Source organism: Nicotiana tabacum, chromosome 7, assembly GCF_000715075.1.
Source record: "Nicotiana tabacum cultivar K326 chromosome 7, ASM71507v2, whole genome shotgun sequence".
In the NCBI taxonomy this organism is placed as follows: domain Eukaryota; kingdom Viridiplantae; phylum Streptophyta; class Magnoliopsida; order Solanales; family Solanaceae; genus Nicotiana; species Nicotiana tabacum.
The window spans coordinates 93,466,027-93,485,845 of record NC_134086.1 but is presented as its reverse complement, the minus strand read 5'-3'; the positions used below and the strand labels follow the sequence as shown (position 1 = coordinate 93,485,845).

Sequence of the window (19,819 nt, the reverse complement as noted above, 5' to 3'; positions counted from 1 at the left end):
CAGTTATTTCAAGTTATTAAATGTGGAGAATCTAGACAAACATACACTCTCTTGAGTGTTTATTGAGACATAGGTACTAGAAAGCTAAGCAGGTTCTCTACTATTCAAGTTCTCCATATTCAAATCCGTTTCAGTTGCTCAGTAGGTACTAGAAAGCTAAGTAGGTTCTTGACTTTTCTTAAAGAACTGAGAATATGTTAGACAAGCCATAAAAAGCTCTGAGCCAGGTATTCAGTCAGAACATGGAATGCTGAATACAATAATTAAGATTGTGGATGGAACTAAGAACATAGTGCATCAAAGTAAGGCAGATTGCATCCTCGATTTAATCATATGAGCGACGAAGATTCACAAAAGGAAGCACGATAAGCATTGTGCTTCCCAAGGCAACCTGTGACTCACAACGGGAGAAGGGGATGGAATTGTATCAGTGGGTGGTAGTGCCTACCAAGCAAGAGTTTCTTGGAGAGCCCTAATGTAATCCAATTTTTTTTTTTGTAGTAAGTAAATGTGTACTAATTGCAAGATACCAGCCCGGACAGTGACACCGTATTGTTTTGAGGGATGCCACCTTTTTGCCCACCCCCTCTCGAAGGTTAAAAGAAATCACAATTTGTATGTCGTGCTAAAAAATTGTTCTTTTGGTCTTTGATGTTCCTAAAAGAAATCTGGCTCCACCTCCGGGTACAGCTAAAGATCGAAATCGGTTCAATGGGAGCCAGTGGATATTGGTATAAATTATATCCACAAACCCAAATATAGGCCGGGATTGTTATAACAAATACATTACTATAGCATGCATAGTAAATGGTAGTGTTTGCAACGAATTTTCGACATACGAAAATAAATTGCAATCACAAAAGAATAAAGTAATTTTATCGATCAATTGGTGAGTACAATTCTGTTTCTTCCTTATATTCTTCTCTCTTGATTATCTCTGTGGTTCGAGGGCTGAAGCAGCGTGTTTCTCGAACGTAGGATGATGCGGACCTTCTTGGATGTATCTGATATCCATGAAAGTATGTTGTGGATCTTCTTAAGTATTTGATTATCAAGAATTATCCGGCCACATCTTGATCTCTTTGTGAGTATCCCATGAGATACTTTTTTAAGGAAATAAGGGTTAGGGTAGAGTAGCTTTGATAGATAGTCTCCAAACAACCCTAATAGACTCCTAGAATTTCAAGAGTAGTGTATTGAATTTATGATTTAGCCCAAATTTCATATATGCTTGATCCATTAAAATTTCGATGTCTACAGGTGGTAGTATTATGCAGCACCATTAGGAAACAAAATAGCTAAGTGCTTCTTCTTTCTCTAGACATGTATTCTCACAAACACCAAAGACCTTTTTCTTCCTATCTCACAAACACAAAATAGTTAGGAAGAACACATGTAGCAAATATAAGGGGTTATATGAGTAATCTATAAGAAAGCAACATTGTAAAATTGGAAATTGTCTAGTAAAGCTAAAACATGAACTGAGATCAACTAGGCAAAACCTAACTGGTCATTTGTTCAGTAATGTCAAAACATTAACTAAAATCAACTAAGCAAAACCTTGAATCTATAGCCTAATTGCAAAGCCACATCCCTACTCTCTCAACATGTTTTTTTCTTTTCAGCAATAACATTTTTCATCAAATTCCTTCAGTTTAAACAAAAGAACATTATTCACAACAAGGTTTTGTCAGTTATTTTTTAGACTATGAAGATAACCCACCCATCCAAAGCTGGGTTTTGTAGAGCATAAACTTGTTAGACTACATTATTGGAAACTGAAGACACTAAAGTAAAATTTCTAAATGCTGAAAGTAGCCAAGAAAATAAAAGGAATGAGGCAATTTAAGTGTAGAGAGTAGATTACCATGGTACTCGGAGGAAACCACAACAGCTAAGAGGAGACTACAAACAACAAAATACTGAAAGCAGCAGAGCTTCTTCACCATCATCACAGCCACTCACAACCCAGACTAAAACCCAAAAATGTGAGCTTGATAAAAAAGGGAGAAAGTTAAGATAAAACGGAAAAAGAAGGAAACTTTCTGGGATAAAAAAAAAAAAAGGGTATTTGCCTTTAACAATGTAGAGTGTGTACTATGGAGAGTTAAAAGGGACAATGGGGTTCATTTTTTGGTGGAAAAACAGAGTGATCATTAGCAGGAAAGTAGACAAATTATTGAATTTCTTGCAGTGAATTGAGGAGAAAAGAAGAGAGTGGTGGTCCCAAGTAGCCGTTCGTTACTTCCCTTTTTGGCTTAGGAATGGGACTAAGGTTTAAGAAATATACTAATACAGTTTATTGTATGGGTCAAAATCTCACCACACGTGGATTAACATTAAAAGAAATTGTAAGGGGGCGACTAAGTTGTGGCCGTACCCACAAGGCGTAGTAACGATGAGTATCGAGCCATCAAAAAGTTTGTACATCAAAATATATGTCAGTAATACTTAAGGGGAGCGATGTAAAATATAATTAAGATTGAGAGTATTCTAGCTAAAGACCGCTGGACAAAGAAAAATATTTATAATATATATAGGAGGCGAGAAGACAAGAAAAATGGGCATCTCTCCCAAAATAGGGAAAGACAAAGGAATATGAAAAGATCTCTAACAACAATAAAGCGAAAGCTTAGATCTTGGTTGCAAATCTTTGTAATTGTCATTGCTGAATCACTAAAGACAGATCTCATAGTTATCAATGACATTCCTTCCTTTCTTTCTTTGCTCTTACATTACAGAATAATATGTTAAGAATGTAAGCCTATCCTTTATATTTGATATCTTATATGGTCCCAGAAAGTTTAAAAGCTTGATTATATCTTATTCTCTTATTCAATGTGCTTAGATCTAGAGTTAATTATCCTTACCTAAGATTTATCTTCTATTTTCATCATTAATTAGTTTAGCAAAAAGTTAGATACTTTTTGGTCAAACAATTTGGCGCCGTCTGTGGGGATTTTTTAGCCAAATTTTTAGTTTTCTTTAGATCTAAAACTAGCCAAGTATCACTTCCACGCTGTCATAACCTCACCATCTCGGTATAAACACTAACTTGAAAAAGTGATAGATAAGCTTTTGAGATAACCAAACCAATCTGGGTCAGATCTCTGCATGAAATCGAAATTATATTTGATGTCTATGCAAAACCCATGCTTCATTTGTAGCGATGGGTTTGACACATCATATGCATGTTTAAAGTAGGATCACGGTCACTACGCGCTTAGCATGACCGCAATCCTATTTGACGTATTTACCTTATACACTGGCATGTACTCCCACCTCTTAGGAAGGGACGATAGCCTACTGTGTGATTCTTTGAAATAATGGGCGTATCCTGCCTTATTTTCGTACCCACACGCACTATGTGATTTATGAACAAAGTATGACATGTGTTTCCTTATTGTTTGCGCATATCGGACGGGATCGGATCGGGACTTGGCCTCGAGATCCCAACAGGCAAAGTAAGTCCAACCCACGAAAAGCCTAGACGCGACTAATGACGAAGCCAAATACGGCTGCCAAATCTGAAATCGCCACTCGAGCACGGGGCGAAGCGAGTGACCCTACAACACCATTCTCCCTTCACCGACTTACCAGACCGAGGTAACAGGCAATTTCGTTTGGATTTAACTTATCATACTCTTTTTGGCTCAGAGCAGGAACGCGAGCATTCTCACAGGTACGCGAACAAGGAATGAACGCCACCAAACACACAAGTAGAAAATGTTATGTACCGTACCATCTCGCAAGCAATGACCGAGCAAAGCCCTTTGCGCCGTACAGTATTACAAATAACAGAAACGGCTCAGAACAGGCCGATATTACTAAGAAACAATCTCATAAACTGGAGGCTGAGCAATTGGTCCATGAAACAGATAGTTTCCCCAACACCGGAAAAGCATGGGCTCGAAAAGCTTGGTGCCCAGTAATCCGAGCAATAAGTTCATCGTCCGTCTTGCCAACGGCCTCTCCAGGCTGGGCAACGAAGGGGCCCGATAAACCGGGACTCACCCCGACGTACAATACTCTCCATTGAAAGCCAAATTAAATAAACCGGGACTCACCCGACGCACGTCCTATGCATGTTTAAATTGTGTTATATTTATGATTCCAATTTACTTGTTTTAGTAGTATTGGCTTGTTATTTCACGTTGCATGTTGTTTATTTTTTAGTTAGAATTGATAGATTAGTTTTGTCAAACATTTGAATAATGTGATTGTAGGCATCTAAATTTTATTGGATTTAAATCCATAAAATTATTTGGATTATATTTTTAAATTCAAGATATATTAGTTCAAATAAATTTATTAGCCTAATATAATTGGATTAGTTATATAGGTTCAATATATATGGATTAAATAAATACGTTCAAATCCATTGGTTAAATGGGCTACAAGTGATGAGCCCGATTCATTAGGCCCAATAAGTTATCTTCCTAGAGGCCCAGTTTGGTACCACGTGTCAAATGACGTGGCATGCCAAGTCAAACAAAAAAGCCAATAGAATCGTGCCATGTGTCGAAATGACAAGGCATGCCAAGTCAAATTAAAGGGCCAATGAAACCGTGCCACATGTGCAAGTGACATGTTCCAGCCAATTAAATACGGCCTTGTCATACTTCAATTTGATTGGTCGGAAAGAGTTTGTTCTTATCATAACTCATCCCTTCCACAACTATAAATAAGGGTCTTCATGCCTCAGAAAAGACACTAGAAGTTATAACAAGAAGCAAGAAAGAGCTCGTGGATCAAACACTGCAAATTCCTCCACAAGTTTCAAGCAATCAAGTTCAAGCTAAAGAACGAAAAACAAATCAAGTTCGAGCTCAAGAACGAATAACAATATCAAGTTCGAGCTCAAGAACGAAGAATAAATCAAGGTCAAGTTCAAGCAATCAAGCTCAGGCTCAAGAACAAGATCATCGTTCGTGGCAACAACTACATATTCAAGATCAAGCTCAAAGGCCATTGAATTTATTTATACTAGAAAAGTAGAATCAGAGGAATAATAGAGATTGTACACTCATATTATTTGAAATAAAATACTACGATTGTTGCAATATTTTTCGGTCCTGATTTTATTTTCTCGACGCAAATTTATTATCTACAAATTCTTCATTTGTAGATACTGAAATTTTAACAGATCAAGATAAATCCTATATTCAAGACAACTCTTGAAATATTAGGAATCTATTAGGGTTACTTGATGGCTACTCTACCCAAACCCTGATTCATGCCAATAAATAAGGCTATATATGTTCTTCAAAGACAATTTCAGCAATTTCATAAACTCTCGGAATATGCACAAAGATCAAATATGAGATCTCCGACATTCCATGAAACTAACTTTTAAGTTTTGATAATTGCATTATTTATAATTTAATTGAACTGTGTAATTATAATTGTGCAATAAAAAAATACACTTATAATTATACTTTAATTACGTTATGAAAAACAAATAGGTCATCATAATTACTATATTGTATAATTACTAGATTGTGTAATTACGATTAATTTTAGTTACCGGGTATCTTTCCAAATAGACCCTTACAAATCTATTATACAAAATTTTGAGGCATAGAAAATGTAAATTTGTGAATTACAATTCGAACAATCCAGAACAAAGACGAAGCCAATAATCTTTTTGACAAAGTTTTACAATTATACCCCTCACAACCCCTTTAATTGCCCTTATTGGACTGGGTCACCAAACACCTACTGTAGTTTATTCTCTATATACGCACTGTAAACAGCAGCTGCTCTCGCCTTATCCATGGCTTCTACATTCATTGCGGTGGCTAAGCCATTCACCTCTCACTCCACAAATCTTACCTCTTTCTCTACCCAAAGACCTATAGGTACATATCTCTTTCTCGATAGAAATTCCCCTTTAGCTGAAACTGTAATTTTTATGTTTTCTTGTTATTTTCTTTACTTTCTCATTTACCCCTTTTTCGGTTTTGTACAGGTCTGAAGAGAAATTCTTTGAGAATTAATGCCATTTCCAAGAAATGGGAACCCACAAAGGTGACTCCTTTTATGCTTATTTAAGTCAATGTAATATTTGTTCGTATTTGAAGAAGGAAAATTAAGAAATGGTAGCTTGGTTACTTATTTTGTTTGTTTGAATATAGGTTGTGCCGCAAGCTGATAGAGTTTTGATTCGGTTAGAAGAATTGTCTGAGGTACTTTTACAGATGTCCCTTAATTGTGTTCTCTTTTTTGCCAATTCGCCTAGTTGAATTTTATTGTATAATATTGCAAGAACTGGACTTGTGTCTTAAAGGAGCTATCAAGTTAGGGCCTTTGAGAGCAGTGATTTGGGCACCGCATTGTGGTGTATTGTTTGACAACTAGATACGACTGTGTAACTCAAATTTCCATAGATGCTCAAAAGGGCCTCGACTGTTTTGCAATAAGTAGCATAACAAAAGTTAGTCCTTTTGTTTCTTTCTTAAGAGTCTCTCCATGAGAGCAAACTTAATATTTTAAAAGTGCTGTTAACTAGGTGCTAGATGTTTGGTGCCAATGATTTATACTGTACATCAGGAAGGTTATTTTTATTAAAGGATCAAGCTAGCTTAAATCATATGGATATAATGTATGCGTGTGATGCTTCATTTATGAAAAAAAAGAAGAAGAAAAGACATATTAGTCCAGCGTGTTATATGTATATAAAGATTCATCATGCAATGGTCACACCAAGAATGAGTATCTTAGTAGGCGTTTGGACATAAAAAATGAGAGATTTGACGAAAAAAGTAGTTTTTGAAGTTGAGTTGAAAAAATATATTTAAAAACTCAGATTGTGAAGGAAAACATTTTTTCAAACTTGAAACTCATCTTCAAAATTTCTTGAAACTCATCTATGTATAACCAAACAACATTTTGAAGATAAGTTTTTGAAAAAAGGAAAAAATTCTTATGGACAAATGGGTCCTTAATCTTTTTAAAACTTTCTCAATGAACTTCTACTACATTTTTCAGATATGACTACATTGTTCTACTTTCGGATTGCTACAAGTATTATGGAGTCCAACGAGCATTTCTCCTCTATGTGTCCTCCCAGCCACCTACTCCTCGTTATGACTGTTTCTTATGTGACTTGGTGTTTGTTATGCTCCTAGAAATTTTAATCGCTGAACTGAAAAGAAACAGTTATGCATGCTGTTAAAGAAGTCTGGATGATGTGTTGATGCAACTTGCAAGTTATTTGACCTACATGAATTATGGCGCAGAGGTGCTTAGCATAGAATAATTTTGGTTTGTCTACTGTTATATAAGACTGGCCAGCTACACAGCAGTAAGGAGGCCTTTCTGTAATATTTACTGAAAGAAAGAGTTTGTGTGCAGAAATCTGCTGGTGGAGTTTTGCTTCCAAAATCAGCAGTGAAGTTCGAGCGCTATCTTATGGGAGAAGTAAGTTTTATGCATATTAATTATTCATTTGGACAGATTTTAGATGCATATGGTGGAATTAAATATCCTTTTGATGACTGACTGAGACCAATTTTGTTAATTCTAGGTTCTCTCTGTTGGTTCTGAGGTTGCTCAAGTAGAGGCGGGGAAGAAGGTAAGACTTCCGAATTTTTTGATTTTTTGAATTTCTATCAAAGATAAAAGCTTTCATTTTTATTTTATTTGTATGCTTCATGGTACTAGTTTCTTTGGAAAGAATTGTCAAGTGATAGAGCTTTGCTAATCTCTCTTTCCAAGTTCCAAGTTCCACCCCTTGGTGGAGGGGATGATGGCTTGCATTACTTATCTAAATTTTACTGATCCTTTGAGTACGTTCTTCTAAATGAATGATATGGTTCTTTTGCAGGTTCTTTTCTCTGACATCAACGCTTATGAGGTATGGGGTTTTCGTAGTGAGCTGATATATACTTGTGTTTATTGACATGCCTAAGCACCACTCTGTTTCATATATCATTTTTTTGCCTTGCTGAAAGGATCTAAATCTCTTCTTGGAAAACTAGTGCTCTTTGGAAAAATCATTTACTTATAGTATCTTCTATTTTTGATAGGCCAGTCGTGTTGCAAAATGGTCAAGACTTTTTTGGTCCGTGTTAATATCCCTTAGTGTCATAATAGGGTCTATGTTAATTTAGGGATTATGGAGTATAAGAATAACGACTGTTAAAAGTTAAAACTACTTTCACGTGATAAACATTAGTAAAATGCAACTGGCGGTCTTATTACCTACCTGAGAGGGATTTACTGGATGACTCGGAAGCCTATACAATTAGTTCTTAAGATGCTGTTCTAGGCTTTTTCAGAAATAGAGATTTGATGTAGTAAAAGGTTTGCTGTGAAGAAGATTACTTAGGATCAACAGTTCACCGTTTGCTGTGAAGAAGATAACTTAGGATCAACGCAGTTATTGAAGGGTCAAATGGCTGTTGTCATAAAATCTGCATACTATTGCTAGCCTTTAAGATAACGATATGTTGGTTGCCAAAGCAGTTAATGTTAGCTTTGGAGTCCATAGGTGGTTAGCCCTCTACGTGGCTGGTGGACTTAGCTGGTGTTAGCCCAAATCTTGTGAGGGCCTAAAGTATGACTCTAATTAGTTATACAGAAACAATGAAAAATGAATCGACATGTGTGTGTGTGTTAATGTTGTCATCGGCTCTAAATTGCTAGAGTAAGTACTTATTTGGAGCTGTGGAATGCTGTTTCAGTGTCAAAGATGGTGTCAGTTGCATTGTTTTTGGTTTGTCTGGTCTAGATTAGCTTATAGATTATTTGATGTATGCTGACTTTAGCGTTACAAGTTGTACACAGTAACTACTTTCGTTAGTGTCTGTTAATTACAAATCAAATGTTTTTCTGTAACTTGTGTATATCTCAACCTATCCAGGTGGATTTGGGAACTGATGCAAGGCATTGTTTCTGCAAGGAGAGTGAGTTGCTTGCTTTGGTTGAATAAATCATATCGTCTTCTATTTGCATTATGTTAGAGCCCTAAGTTTTGTCAGATTTGGATGTGTTGTACCACCTCATCTTTTGTAGAACAACAAAAATGTTGAGATTAATGTTTTTAGTGGATGTTATGAAGTGTTGAGATTGAGATAAATTTGCTGCTGCTTCTTTTCTTCTTCAACAAATATTACAATTTAGTCCATTTCCTCCCGCGCGATCCATCTTCATTATACGCCTATTGAGTTTATCATACGTTTCTGCAAATTCATCTGAACATGGTGGAATTATCGACCTTTCTTTTCTAGTGTCAACTGATCCTTCTAGTTTGCGCCATCTATATTGAAGCTTAATTTGACTACAAAAAGAAAGAGAACAGTAAAGGAGACATTTTCTTTATTTTTGTATATTCGCAGAACGTATCTTCTCTATACTATATATTTGACTACATCAGCAATCATAAGCCACCAAATCTACAACTAAAATCTGGCACACCTTAGAAACTCAGAATAGCATCACTTGATTTAAGGTCAACTCGCAATGGGGATTGTAATCCTTTCTACTTCTCGAGATATAATGATAGACCAAGAGGCCCGACTAGAAGGAATAGGTGGAGAAATTTTGTGTTATATCGAGTAATCCTTTTAATATTCAAATTGAATTCGTATCTTCCTATTTGCGCAGTTAAACCTCAGTGCAAAATTTGTACAGACTAGCAGGTAGGTGAAATTGACAGGCTTGAAGTCCAGCCTTTCAGCACTATGATGCGAGCTAACTCACTATCTGTACCCTATTTTTAAAAAAAATTGAGCCTCTGCTCTTATTAAATTTATTACTTGTTAGACTTCATATCACCAATAATGGAGCATGTTTAGAGATCCAGAAATTAAAATGGCTTTCGTGTAACACCATTTACAAATAGGAACATTTGATTCTAAGAACGCCTTTAACGATTGGAACATCTCAACGTCTTTCGGGTACTATAGCTTTTTATCTTCGGCATCTCCAAACACAAGGAATTTTTCGAAATGAATTAAAAAAAGGTATAAAAACAATTAACTAAAGTAAGGTGACTAGTATTTAAGAACGAACAAGAATTGCCTATGAATCCGATGCAAGGGTCGTTTGCAGCGACAACAGTTCTAACTACAAAGCAATCAACATAAAAAGTAAACCTTGAGGCTAAGTTCTAAAACTCAAATAGGCGTAACTCGATCATTCCCTCTTTCCTTTTAGGAGAATACCATGCTACCACTTTCCCAGACTGCAGAACCCTCAAAGAGTAATTTAAACTGCATACGAAATCCTCCAATTGTAGGCCAGGCCTGCCAGCCGGCGTATTGAGCAAAAACTTTGAATCTACTCTAAACACAATTGGCCCTGCGACCTGCATTTGAAACACAAACATAAATATAACACCATGGTCAAAAAAACATGCATTACAAATATAAAAAAATAAAATTCCATTCACAAAGGCACTGGTGAGGCAACTTCCGCTTTAGACATGCACTCCACTCAAGAGTTTAAGTTCTACAAGTCCTAAAGCACCATTAAGTTTCCTACGAAACAAAGCTTGTTAGTATAAAATCAGTTCTAATTTATTTGTCCTCCAAATGTGTTTCCTTGCTACTAGACTATGGAGTCTAAATCATATCTAGTATACATTCAAATGACCTCTGTAGACAATGTGACAGAAACAAATATTTGATAGTTACCTGTTGCTGAAGTATCAATTCGAGCCTGGGTGAAGAGAGCACATCTCTTGCATTATCAGCTGCTGCTTTTCTGAAGACTTTTGTAACCTGTTTGGCTAATGCTGAAGCAGATGAGACATCTAGACGAGCATCTATCCTGGTGAGGTCTCCGAACGTCTCTTTGAATTTACCATGTTGAAAAGTATAACAAAGTGAACCAAATAAATCAACACCAAAGGGCCTTCTATGCCTAGAATTGTTGAGCCATGCCTCAAGAGTTCCCCCTATACCAAGTTGAAGTACAAGATAAGGCAAGAGACTAGGAACATAAAGCTACGTTGTGAATGCTGTGAATTTGGAGTAGCACTCTGGATAGCATCACATATACACGAAATTGTCACCCCCTCCAATTTCATAAGAACTGATGATGCTAAGAAACTTGAAGGAGTTCTACTGATTCAAAGCTCTCATGAGATATTAACAAAGTTGGTCAGAATTTTTTAAGGAAAATATTGTCCGCTTCTGCAATATTCCAGGAACATGCTCAAGAATTAACCTACCCATTAAGTCAATTTAGTTACCAAAGTAAAGAAAACAATACTTCTGAAATGTATGTAATAATTATTTTAAAATGTTTCACATTGGGTACAAATAACTCCACAGAAATAATTGAAACCCCAGATTCTAGCAGAGGCAAGGCAAGAAAGTTCATACAGAGGAAAGGATAATTTCAAACTGTCTGTATATTTGAATAAACTAGACATTTATCTTCTGTGCTGGAAATTTAAATTCCAAGTCCATCGATACTTCAAATTCAGTTTGAAGGTTTAGATATAGATCTTGTATGCATAAAAGATAATCACAGTGTAGTTCAGCAAACAATGTCATAAAACAATCTGGAAACTATCAAGCTGTATCAAATCAAGTACACTATAGTTTTTTTTGTGGCCAGTGAAGTTACCAATAATTCCAGATACTGCTGCATGAGGCTCTCTAAGACGAATATCATAAGAAGGGCGATAAAACCGTCCCTTATCTGTCTCGATAACAATGTCCTCTTTTTTTTCCTTGACTCTCCACAGATCTTCGCTTTTCTCATAAGAAAAGGCAGCTTTTCCACATATTCCTTGCATCAGATTGAGTGGTGGCTCATCGGTAATGTTATCCACAGCCTGAGGATGGCCACCATTTTTATGTAAACCAAAACGATATCGGAATCCATTCTCGGAAACCAGCGATGAACAGTCAAAGGATATCGACTCTGGGACCTCCCAATATCTTCCCTTATGGTCTATGAATAGCTCAGGCCATGCTGCTTCCAAAGTAACGTCGTGCTCAGGAAGCTGCAACGAATATGGAAGAATAGTGAATCAAACATCACAATAGTAAAAGCCCATAAGCTGGGAATACAAATTAACCACATAGATGAGCACGCTATGATAGACTCATTCATAGTTACATGTATGTTATGATGTTCAATATTTAACTTCGTTAATAAGTTAGGTATTCTCAAATTTCAGGAAGATTCATCTTTTAAAAAGCGAGCTAGGAGAAATAAAACAGGGAACCTTCACTTCTCCTTATCTTATTGTACTCCAGCGGAAGCAATTTAGGATTTGTTTCTCTGCTGAATTATTCCAGTTTAACAAAGAGGCAACAGATTCCAAGTTGTTTAAACAAAAGTGAAAAAATTAAGCGAAATATCACTTAGATTAGTTATACAGGGAAAAGCCCATGATTGCCAATGCCGAAATGTAACACCAAAGGAAGTAATAAGTAGAGTAGCCTTCTAGGTTCCAAAACTCTAAGGAGTTGTTTGGTTCAAATACAATTTATACATGGATTATAATGTAGGGTTTAATAATACAGGGATTAGTAAATAGTAATGCAATTATTTCTTGTTGGCGTTTGGTCATTGTACTAAACTTGGATACACAAGATAACACTTAAAATATTTGTTTATCTTTTAAACGGAAAAATAATGAGTTTACAATTATAGCCTAGGATACTTGACCTTGATAGGCTTCTAAGAAAAAGACGCTAGATAGTTTTTGGTGTTTTATCCATGTATAGCTTATACATGGATTAGTTATTCCATGTTGGTCGTGGGATAAGATAACACACCAATTGGTGTATAATTCTATACAAGGATCAACTATATAAAAATAGAAAATAAAAATCAAACGTTGTAAACTATTAAAACTACTCTATACAAAGATTATTTCTCCTTATACGTCAAACCAAATGACCCCTAACAGTGTGCTAAAGCCTGGGATTGCAAAGGGATACTAATGCATGTCCTAAACGAGATACAAATCTAGGAACAAAACAGAAAAATAACAACCAACAAAATAGAGGCACACCATTTATTAATACCTATTTTGGATGCGCAAACGGGCTTAAAGGATCAAATAAAAAGACCAACAATGCATGCCACAACCTGTCATCATTTACTAAATCTAAAAGCATCAATATCATCTTTTAAGTTGAAAACCCACCAAGCCTAATCAGAAATAAATGTTTGAGAAATGGCAAACTTTGGCAATTTTTGTCAATTTGTATCCTAAGATATTATGCACATCAAAATCAGTTTTTTAATGTGGCATTATGAAATTATGGGTTTTCATAGGATGTTGACTACCGTGGATGCAGCACTGCCATCCCTACATTAGTAATGGAAGCACATTAACGAGCAAAAATGCATCTTTAACGAAAGCATATAAGGAAATAAAAGATAGCATTCCAATAGTAGAGCACCACATGTTGAAGGACTTCAGATCCTTGCCTTATTAAGAAGCATGGCCCTGAAGCGCCGTCCTTTCTTCTCACCGTGTTCTTCAGTGCTCAATAACAGAGATGAAGAGGGTGTCAGGGATAGCTGTGAGCACACATTAAAGGCATAAAGTGATTTTTCCAAGAAATGCTTGCCAATGTCTTTTAATACTGGCAGCTCCCACTCATCTACACTGGATAACTCTGCTTTAATGTCAGAAAACAGTTTCTTTGGCCGAAACTGACCTATGAACCCAAGCCACCTATGAAGGTGAATCATAGATAAATAATTCATCTATCTTATATATAAAGAGAGGGCAATATAAAGGGAGAAAGCAGCAAATTGGGGGAGAAAAAATAGTCAGTAGAGCCTCTTTGACCAGTATGGTTGTCCAAGCACAGAATAAGCAATCAGCTATGAAAGAAATGAAGATCATAAAAATGTCTAGCTGGAAGACACAGTCAAAAGTGCTACGCTTTGAAGCAAAACACCTGATGGATAAAGAACTTTGGGAAATAGCATATTACTTCCCTACTGATTCCAGGATGTGCATTTATCACAATGTGGTTGTGGAAATTAGTTGAAAACTCTCTTCTACTTAAGAAACAAAGCTTTTTGCCCAGGCACCAAGTACATCGTGTTAGGCACTCATTTTTTTCCTCAAAAACTTTATTTGGTAAAAATTCATCCATTTCAAGTATAAGAACTTTGTGTATTTAAACAATAAATGCTTTTTTTTTTCAATCAACATAATTCTGTTTAGTATTTTAGACAGCTTGGTGTCCTTGAATTGAAGAAATATGTGCAGTTGCAAGTTCAAGTTCATCAATATTTTGCCACCTAGACAAGTCGAATTCAGTAACTATTCTGTACATGTTCAATTTGATTTTGACTTATAGAGGAAACATTTATAGTAGTAAACGTGATTTTATTTTTTTGATTGTGGTGTCTGGACTAGCTTGCGCACACTTAGACTAATTCCTGGGTTACCTACCAACACATTTTTTAAAGAGAGAACAGAAATAATCCACAGACAAAATTTTGAATCTAAATGAAATTTACTACATCATGTTGAGAAATCAAAGAGTAAGGCTACAACTTCATTAGTATGTGTTGAAAATTGTAAATAGTAGATAGTTATATTACCAGTTAGAAGTGGAAGCTTTAAACAAAAGGGAGTGAAGAGCAAAAGAGCCCAATTCCTTATTGGGAGTGGGAGAATAAGAGGGAATGATTCCCAGAGGAAACCCATTTCCGAGCAGAGAGAGTTGTTGGACTCTGAGGGCTCTGCTGGCCTTGCTGCCATCGAGCGGTTTGGGCTCTCCAGGAATGGACCGGGCCGTCGAGTCTAGGGCATTTGGTGTAGATATGTTGAGGTCCCAAAACGCTGCGTCCATCGCCGTCCTCATATTCGCCATTTTCTACACGCCGGCGAAAACGAGGTTGAGGTTGGGGGAGTGCGGATGTTTTCCTTATCTGTGACTGTCGCTCTATTTTGGAAGAACGTGACTACTATCAAAGGAGGGTTTTGAATTTGGGGTTTAGCCGTTTCCCTTCTCTTTTTCTCTTTCTTATTTTTTCCTTTTTAATTATATGACGCAGTGGGTTCTTGGCCACTTAAACTTGTAGGGCTTTTGATACACAAACTTTGGACTTTTCCATCTGAACACTCGAACTCATGATTCCCTTAACTAATAAACACTTCTGACCCTTGAGCCTATGCGTGTGTATTATACATACACAGACGTGTCCATCCAATCAGCAAATGACCAATGAGATTGTTACACGTCAAGGGCGCGAAAACAAACCCGAACTGATTGGGGTCCCCCTTTTTTAATCAATAGACCGACCAAAATCAATCATGAACTTCCATGAAATCCACCATTTTTCATTTCTAACAAAATTGGTTTTTTTGCTGCTCACCGAAAATCTTTAGATACTGTCCGATTTTACAAACTTTCCAGCGACCATACACTGTCGTTGTTCGTAGGCCGGTGCTATGTCACTCGCCGTTGATACTTTGCTATTTGTTATTACTGGTTTTCCGTTTGAGGGATTAGACTGTTTATTATAGTTTGCTTGCAATTGAATTCGTGCTTTGACTGGTATTTTCGGCGATTTGTGGATTTTTCGGTCATTGTTGGTTTCGCCGATGCTTGACTGTTGCAACCATTTCGTCAAAACTCCAAAACCGATGCTTGACTGTTGCAACCATTTCGTCAAAACTCCAAAACCGACATTCAATCCTTCAAGTAGGATTCATCATCTTCTTCGGCTTCCAAAGCACTAACCGACGAGCAAAAATCGATGATTTAAATCTTCCGCGATAGGAGGTGATTCGCCGCCTTAGGTTCTGAAACAATCGGTGACTTTGTTCGGAGAAGATGATATGGCGAGGGGAATAGAGGTTTAATGATTTTGGAGCAGGGGCTTTTTTTTTTTTTTTGCAATCCGCTAGGCAAGCGCCTAAGGCTAGTTTTTTTATTAATAACAGAAAAGAAAAATACAACAATTAGGAAAAGTACAAATAAGGGGGACAATAACACCGGTATTATTACCTATATGCCTTGGCTATATAATCACTCCTATGTGCCTCACATTGCCTTATAACATACTCTGTGATGATATTACAAATGAGTATACTTATAAAATGATAAAATAGAATGTAGTAGGAATTAAATTCTTGTCCCTTCTTTTCCAAACCTGTAAAATCTTCAATTTGTAATTCTTTGTTGTTTTCCTCAACCGTGTTCAAAATGTATTCAAAAATCAGCATTTCTTTTTTGAACGGTTGGACCTTGTTGATGTAGTTGGGGCAGCCTGCTTTTGTTTGACAACTCTCATTGGAGGTTGCCTAACATTTAAAAGAATCACTAACCTTGTCGTCCCAACTATTTTTCCTTGTATGAGTCTTCTTACCTTTGCCGCAATGCATTGGTGATAGATCCCCTTTTTTTGCTGCCTCTTCTCTACACTGTTGTAGCATTGCATCTTCTTCTCCTTGTTCAAAAAGCTCTCTCACTAAATTCATAGGTTGTGGTTCATTTTGAATCTTTTCTAGTGACACCAAGGCAGATTCTCCAGTTGCCACTATTGCCTTACTTTGTTGTTGTCCAATATGTTGTAATTTTTTCTTATTCCTACCTATAGGACATGTGCTAGATGTAATAGGAATTACATGTATGGAACTTACCATAGCTTCCAAAAGTTTTCTCTCCTCCTCTGAAATAAGTGGTTTAGTGGTCACCAATTGCTGCTGCCCAGATTTTGCTTGATCAGCTGTAGGATTTGCAGCTTTAACAGTCCGCCTTGTACCTGCAGTTGCAACTTGACTTGGACTTGTAGTTGGGGAACTGCTGTTAGCACCTATAGTAAGATGCTTTGGAAGATGTTGCTGCATCTTGAAGCAAAATTCCAGCTGGTGCAATTGGAATTGCAGCACTAGGAGATATTCTGGGAACAAATGCAGGAGCATGGAGGTTTAATTTGCTCGTGGGGACTGCTGCAATTTTCCCATGAGACTTTGACTTAACTAGAGAGTCAAGCTCCTCCAATGCACTCTCCTGATCCTACTCCTCGTCACCTTCTTCAGCTGAGTAACCTGCAAAACCATCGCCCTAGTCCTCCTCTTCATCTTCCTCTCGTTGAACTTGCCACAGTTTGGATTTAATAGCCTTAAGCCTCACGATTGTTTGTATAACCTCGTTGTTATTCCCCGTTGACAACATAAGCTTCCCAGATTCACCTTCAAATTCCCCAAACGACCCCACAGATTGAGAAGGGATATCATGTACGGAGGTGTTCAAGGTTGCCAACGGTTGTTTCAGCAAAGTAGGCTTCATCATCATTTCATTCTGGGCATCCTTGATTATATTTTCTACATTAGGATTGGAAAAAATGCAACTTAGGAGCATTGGAACTGTGTGCTTCTGCCTTTTGCGCATCAACATGAACAATGTCCTTCGAAATAATTATTCGATCACTTGTGTTTGTGAAAGTTTGTTGTTGTGTGTTACTGCCTGGAGCTTGTTGTTGCCCATTTTTTGAAGTTGTGTTCCTCATCATAGCTGCCCGGACATTCTCTACCATTTTAGTTAGCTCTGCATTTGAAATGTTCATTGTTGATTTAGAGTCATCAGGTACTTGACTTGCCTCACTAGAGTTATTATCAACAATTGCAATCTCAAGTCGAGCACCTATGTCCTTTGAATTTATCCGTTGTTTCCCACTACCTGTAAAGCTGGTTTTTCCAACTATTGATCATGTGTCATCATCCATCTGTTGCTCCCTATTTTCAGCCTCCTTCATAACATGCTCACCCTCATTCACCAAAGCATCAAAAAAGTTCGAGACCCTAATAACATTTGATGGAACAATCTGATTTTGCACACCTGTAGCTTGCTTCTTGTTAGTAGATTTATTCACCACTGTCCATTTGGTACTCTTTATATTTGATTTATTTGGAGTTGTAGCAGATTGCCTTACCTGCCCAGCACCTTTGGCAATTGAATTATCCACATTCAACACATTAGATCCTGTTGGGGCTGTATACTGTGATGCCACCAAATCCAATGTAACAGTAGGTTTCAAAAGTGCAGAAGCTTCAACACCTGTTGCAGCTGCACTACATGAGGCATCACCATCTTCAAGTTGTTGCTCCTCATCTTGCCTTGCAGTATCTTGTGCAGCAGTAGTATTGATAACCCCATCATTAGGTCGATTACCAGTTGTATTTAGTGCAACAGTAGCTTCCAATTGTGAATCTACATGGCTTGGTAGTTTTTCAACTTTGTCTAGTTGACCTAACTCTGCTACTGCTGCATTATTTTTGGTAACAATTGCTCGCACAGCTGCAGCTAATGCATTATCATCCATCATAAGTTGCCCAGATTCAATAGCTGAATGTTTAGACTCCCTAGATAAACCTCGATCAAGCACAGTACTTTTTGCAGCCATCAAATCTTGAACAACTCTTGCAATGGCTTCAACAACTAGAACAATTGCACCAGAAATAGAGTTTTGCCCTGCATCACCAGAACCAACCTTATCAGTTACCTTAACAGCAGCTGATTGAACAACTGCTCGATTCTCATCCACAACCTTATCACATTCAACTCCTTTGTCTCCAGATTGGTCAGATGCTTTTTCAACACCTTCAACCATATTTTGTCCACCTCGTTTAGCATTCAAAAAATCCCTAGCATCACCTTCTAGTTTGTCAAGATTTCCTAAGCCTTCAGATTTATTCGCTTCAAATGATTCTTCATTATTTTCCTCTATCCTCCAACGACACGATTTTTCGTCATGCCCTTGATGTTTACAACACGTACAATATTTTGGTAAATTATCAAACACGATCTGCTGGTAGTGTTCAACTATTTTTCCAGAATTTTTGTCCATTATATTTATCCTAATTCTCTTAGGATGTTTGTCCATTAAATTGATTAAGACTTTAACCCTTGCCGTACTTGGTCGTGTTCGATCTTGAGTTGCCTTATCTACTGCAAGAGGCTTTCCTACTGCTGATGCTATGGACATTAACGATTTTTTTGCAAAAACATTTGCTGGCTGATCTGGAAACGAAATCCAAACCACGACTTTTGACGTTTCTTCACGATGATTAAATCCCATTGTCCATGGGAATGTCCTAAAGAAGAACTCTTCTCCTTTTGACTTAATAAAACTAGTCGTTCTTGATAAGCACTGAACAAAATCATCAAGCAAATCAAATCTTACCAATATATATCGAAATTCTAGTTATCCCACGTTACAGTAGCCCTTGATATCAAACTGTTTCGGTATCGTTTGTCGCAATTCTTGCAAATTTGGTTTTCCATATGAAAATTTGAGTATGACAGCTTGATGTAGTCCCTCTTCAATGGTGAAAACATTAACTTCTTCAATGGTGAATTCCACTGTTGGTTCTCTATGAATAACATGGACAGGATTCAAGTCGATCTTGGATACAATTGCTGCATTTTGTTTTGGACTTGATCAGCGTAGGACTGTTTTTGCTTGGTGTTTGGGATTGTTTCTGTGGTGTTTTGGTTTTTCTCTCCCACAACCAAAGGCTGGGGAGAGATCGCAGCATTCATGAATTCTTCAGAACTCCATTTACTTGAAAAAGAAGATGATGAATTTGTAGAAATTCTGCTTGCTACAGTAACCGCAGAAGAAAAATTAAGATCTCCAAAAAATGGTTATGAATTTGAAGATGAAACCAATTGGGGTTTGTGCGCATTGAGTAGATGCTTCTTTTGACACCAAATTTGCGTAAATCCACCGCCGGTTGCCGGAGTTATGGTTCGTGAATAGTGGCGGAATTACTATTTACCTTCTTCCTAGAGAGAAGGAGATTATATGCTGAAACAATGTGATCCTGCAGGGGCTTATTTTCTTTCCTTTTCTTTGTATTTTTTTTATTTTA

The 19,819-nt window shown here is 37.0% G+C and overlaps 2 protein-coding genes across 2 annotated transcripts; one reads left to right on the top strand and one right to left on the bottom strand.

The window, feature by feature from the left end:
- The first annotated feature begins 5,704 nt into the window (after positions 1 to 5,704).
- Positions 5,705 to 9,082, top strand: LOC107797596 (10 kDa chaperonin 1, chloroplastic-like). The gene is made up of 7 exons (XM_016620494.2): positions 5,705 to 5,861; positions 5,972 to 6,030; positions 6,138 to 6,188; positions 7,357 to 7,422; positions 7,529 to 7,576; positions 7,829 to 7,858; positions 8,867 to 9,082. Exons 1-7 carry the CDS (start codon positions 5,777 to 5,779, stop codon positions 8,933 to 8,935), a joined length of 408 nt encoding a protein of 135 aa, XP_016475980.1. The 5' UTR covers positions 5,705 to 5,776; the 3' UTR covers positions 8,936 to 9,082.
- An 830-nt stretch (positions 9,083 to 9,912) lies between these two features.
- LOC107797595 (protein TRIGALACTOSYLDIACYLGLYCEROL 4, chloroplastic-like) lies at positions 9,913 to 14,938 on the bottom strand. Its single transcript, XM_016620493.2, has 5 exons — positions 14,539 to 14,938; positions 13,405 to 13,654; positions 11,581 to 11,962; positions 10,641 to 10,903; positions 9,913 to 10,312 (listed from the first exon to the last, which is right to left on the bottom strand). Exons 1-5 carry the CDS (start codon positions 14,808 to 14,810, stop codon positions 10,115 to 10,117), a joined length of 1,365 nt encoding a protein of 454 aa, XP_016475979.1. The 5' UTR covers positions 14,811 to 14,938; the 3' UTR covers positions 9,913 to 10,114.
- Between the last annotated feature and the right edge of the window lie 4,881 nt (positions 14,939 to 19,819).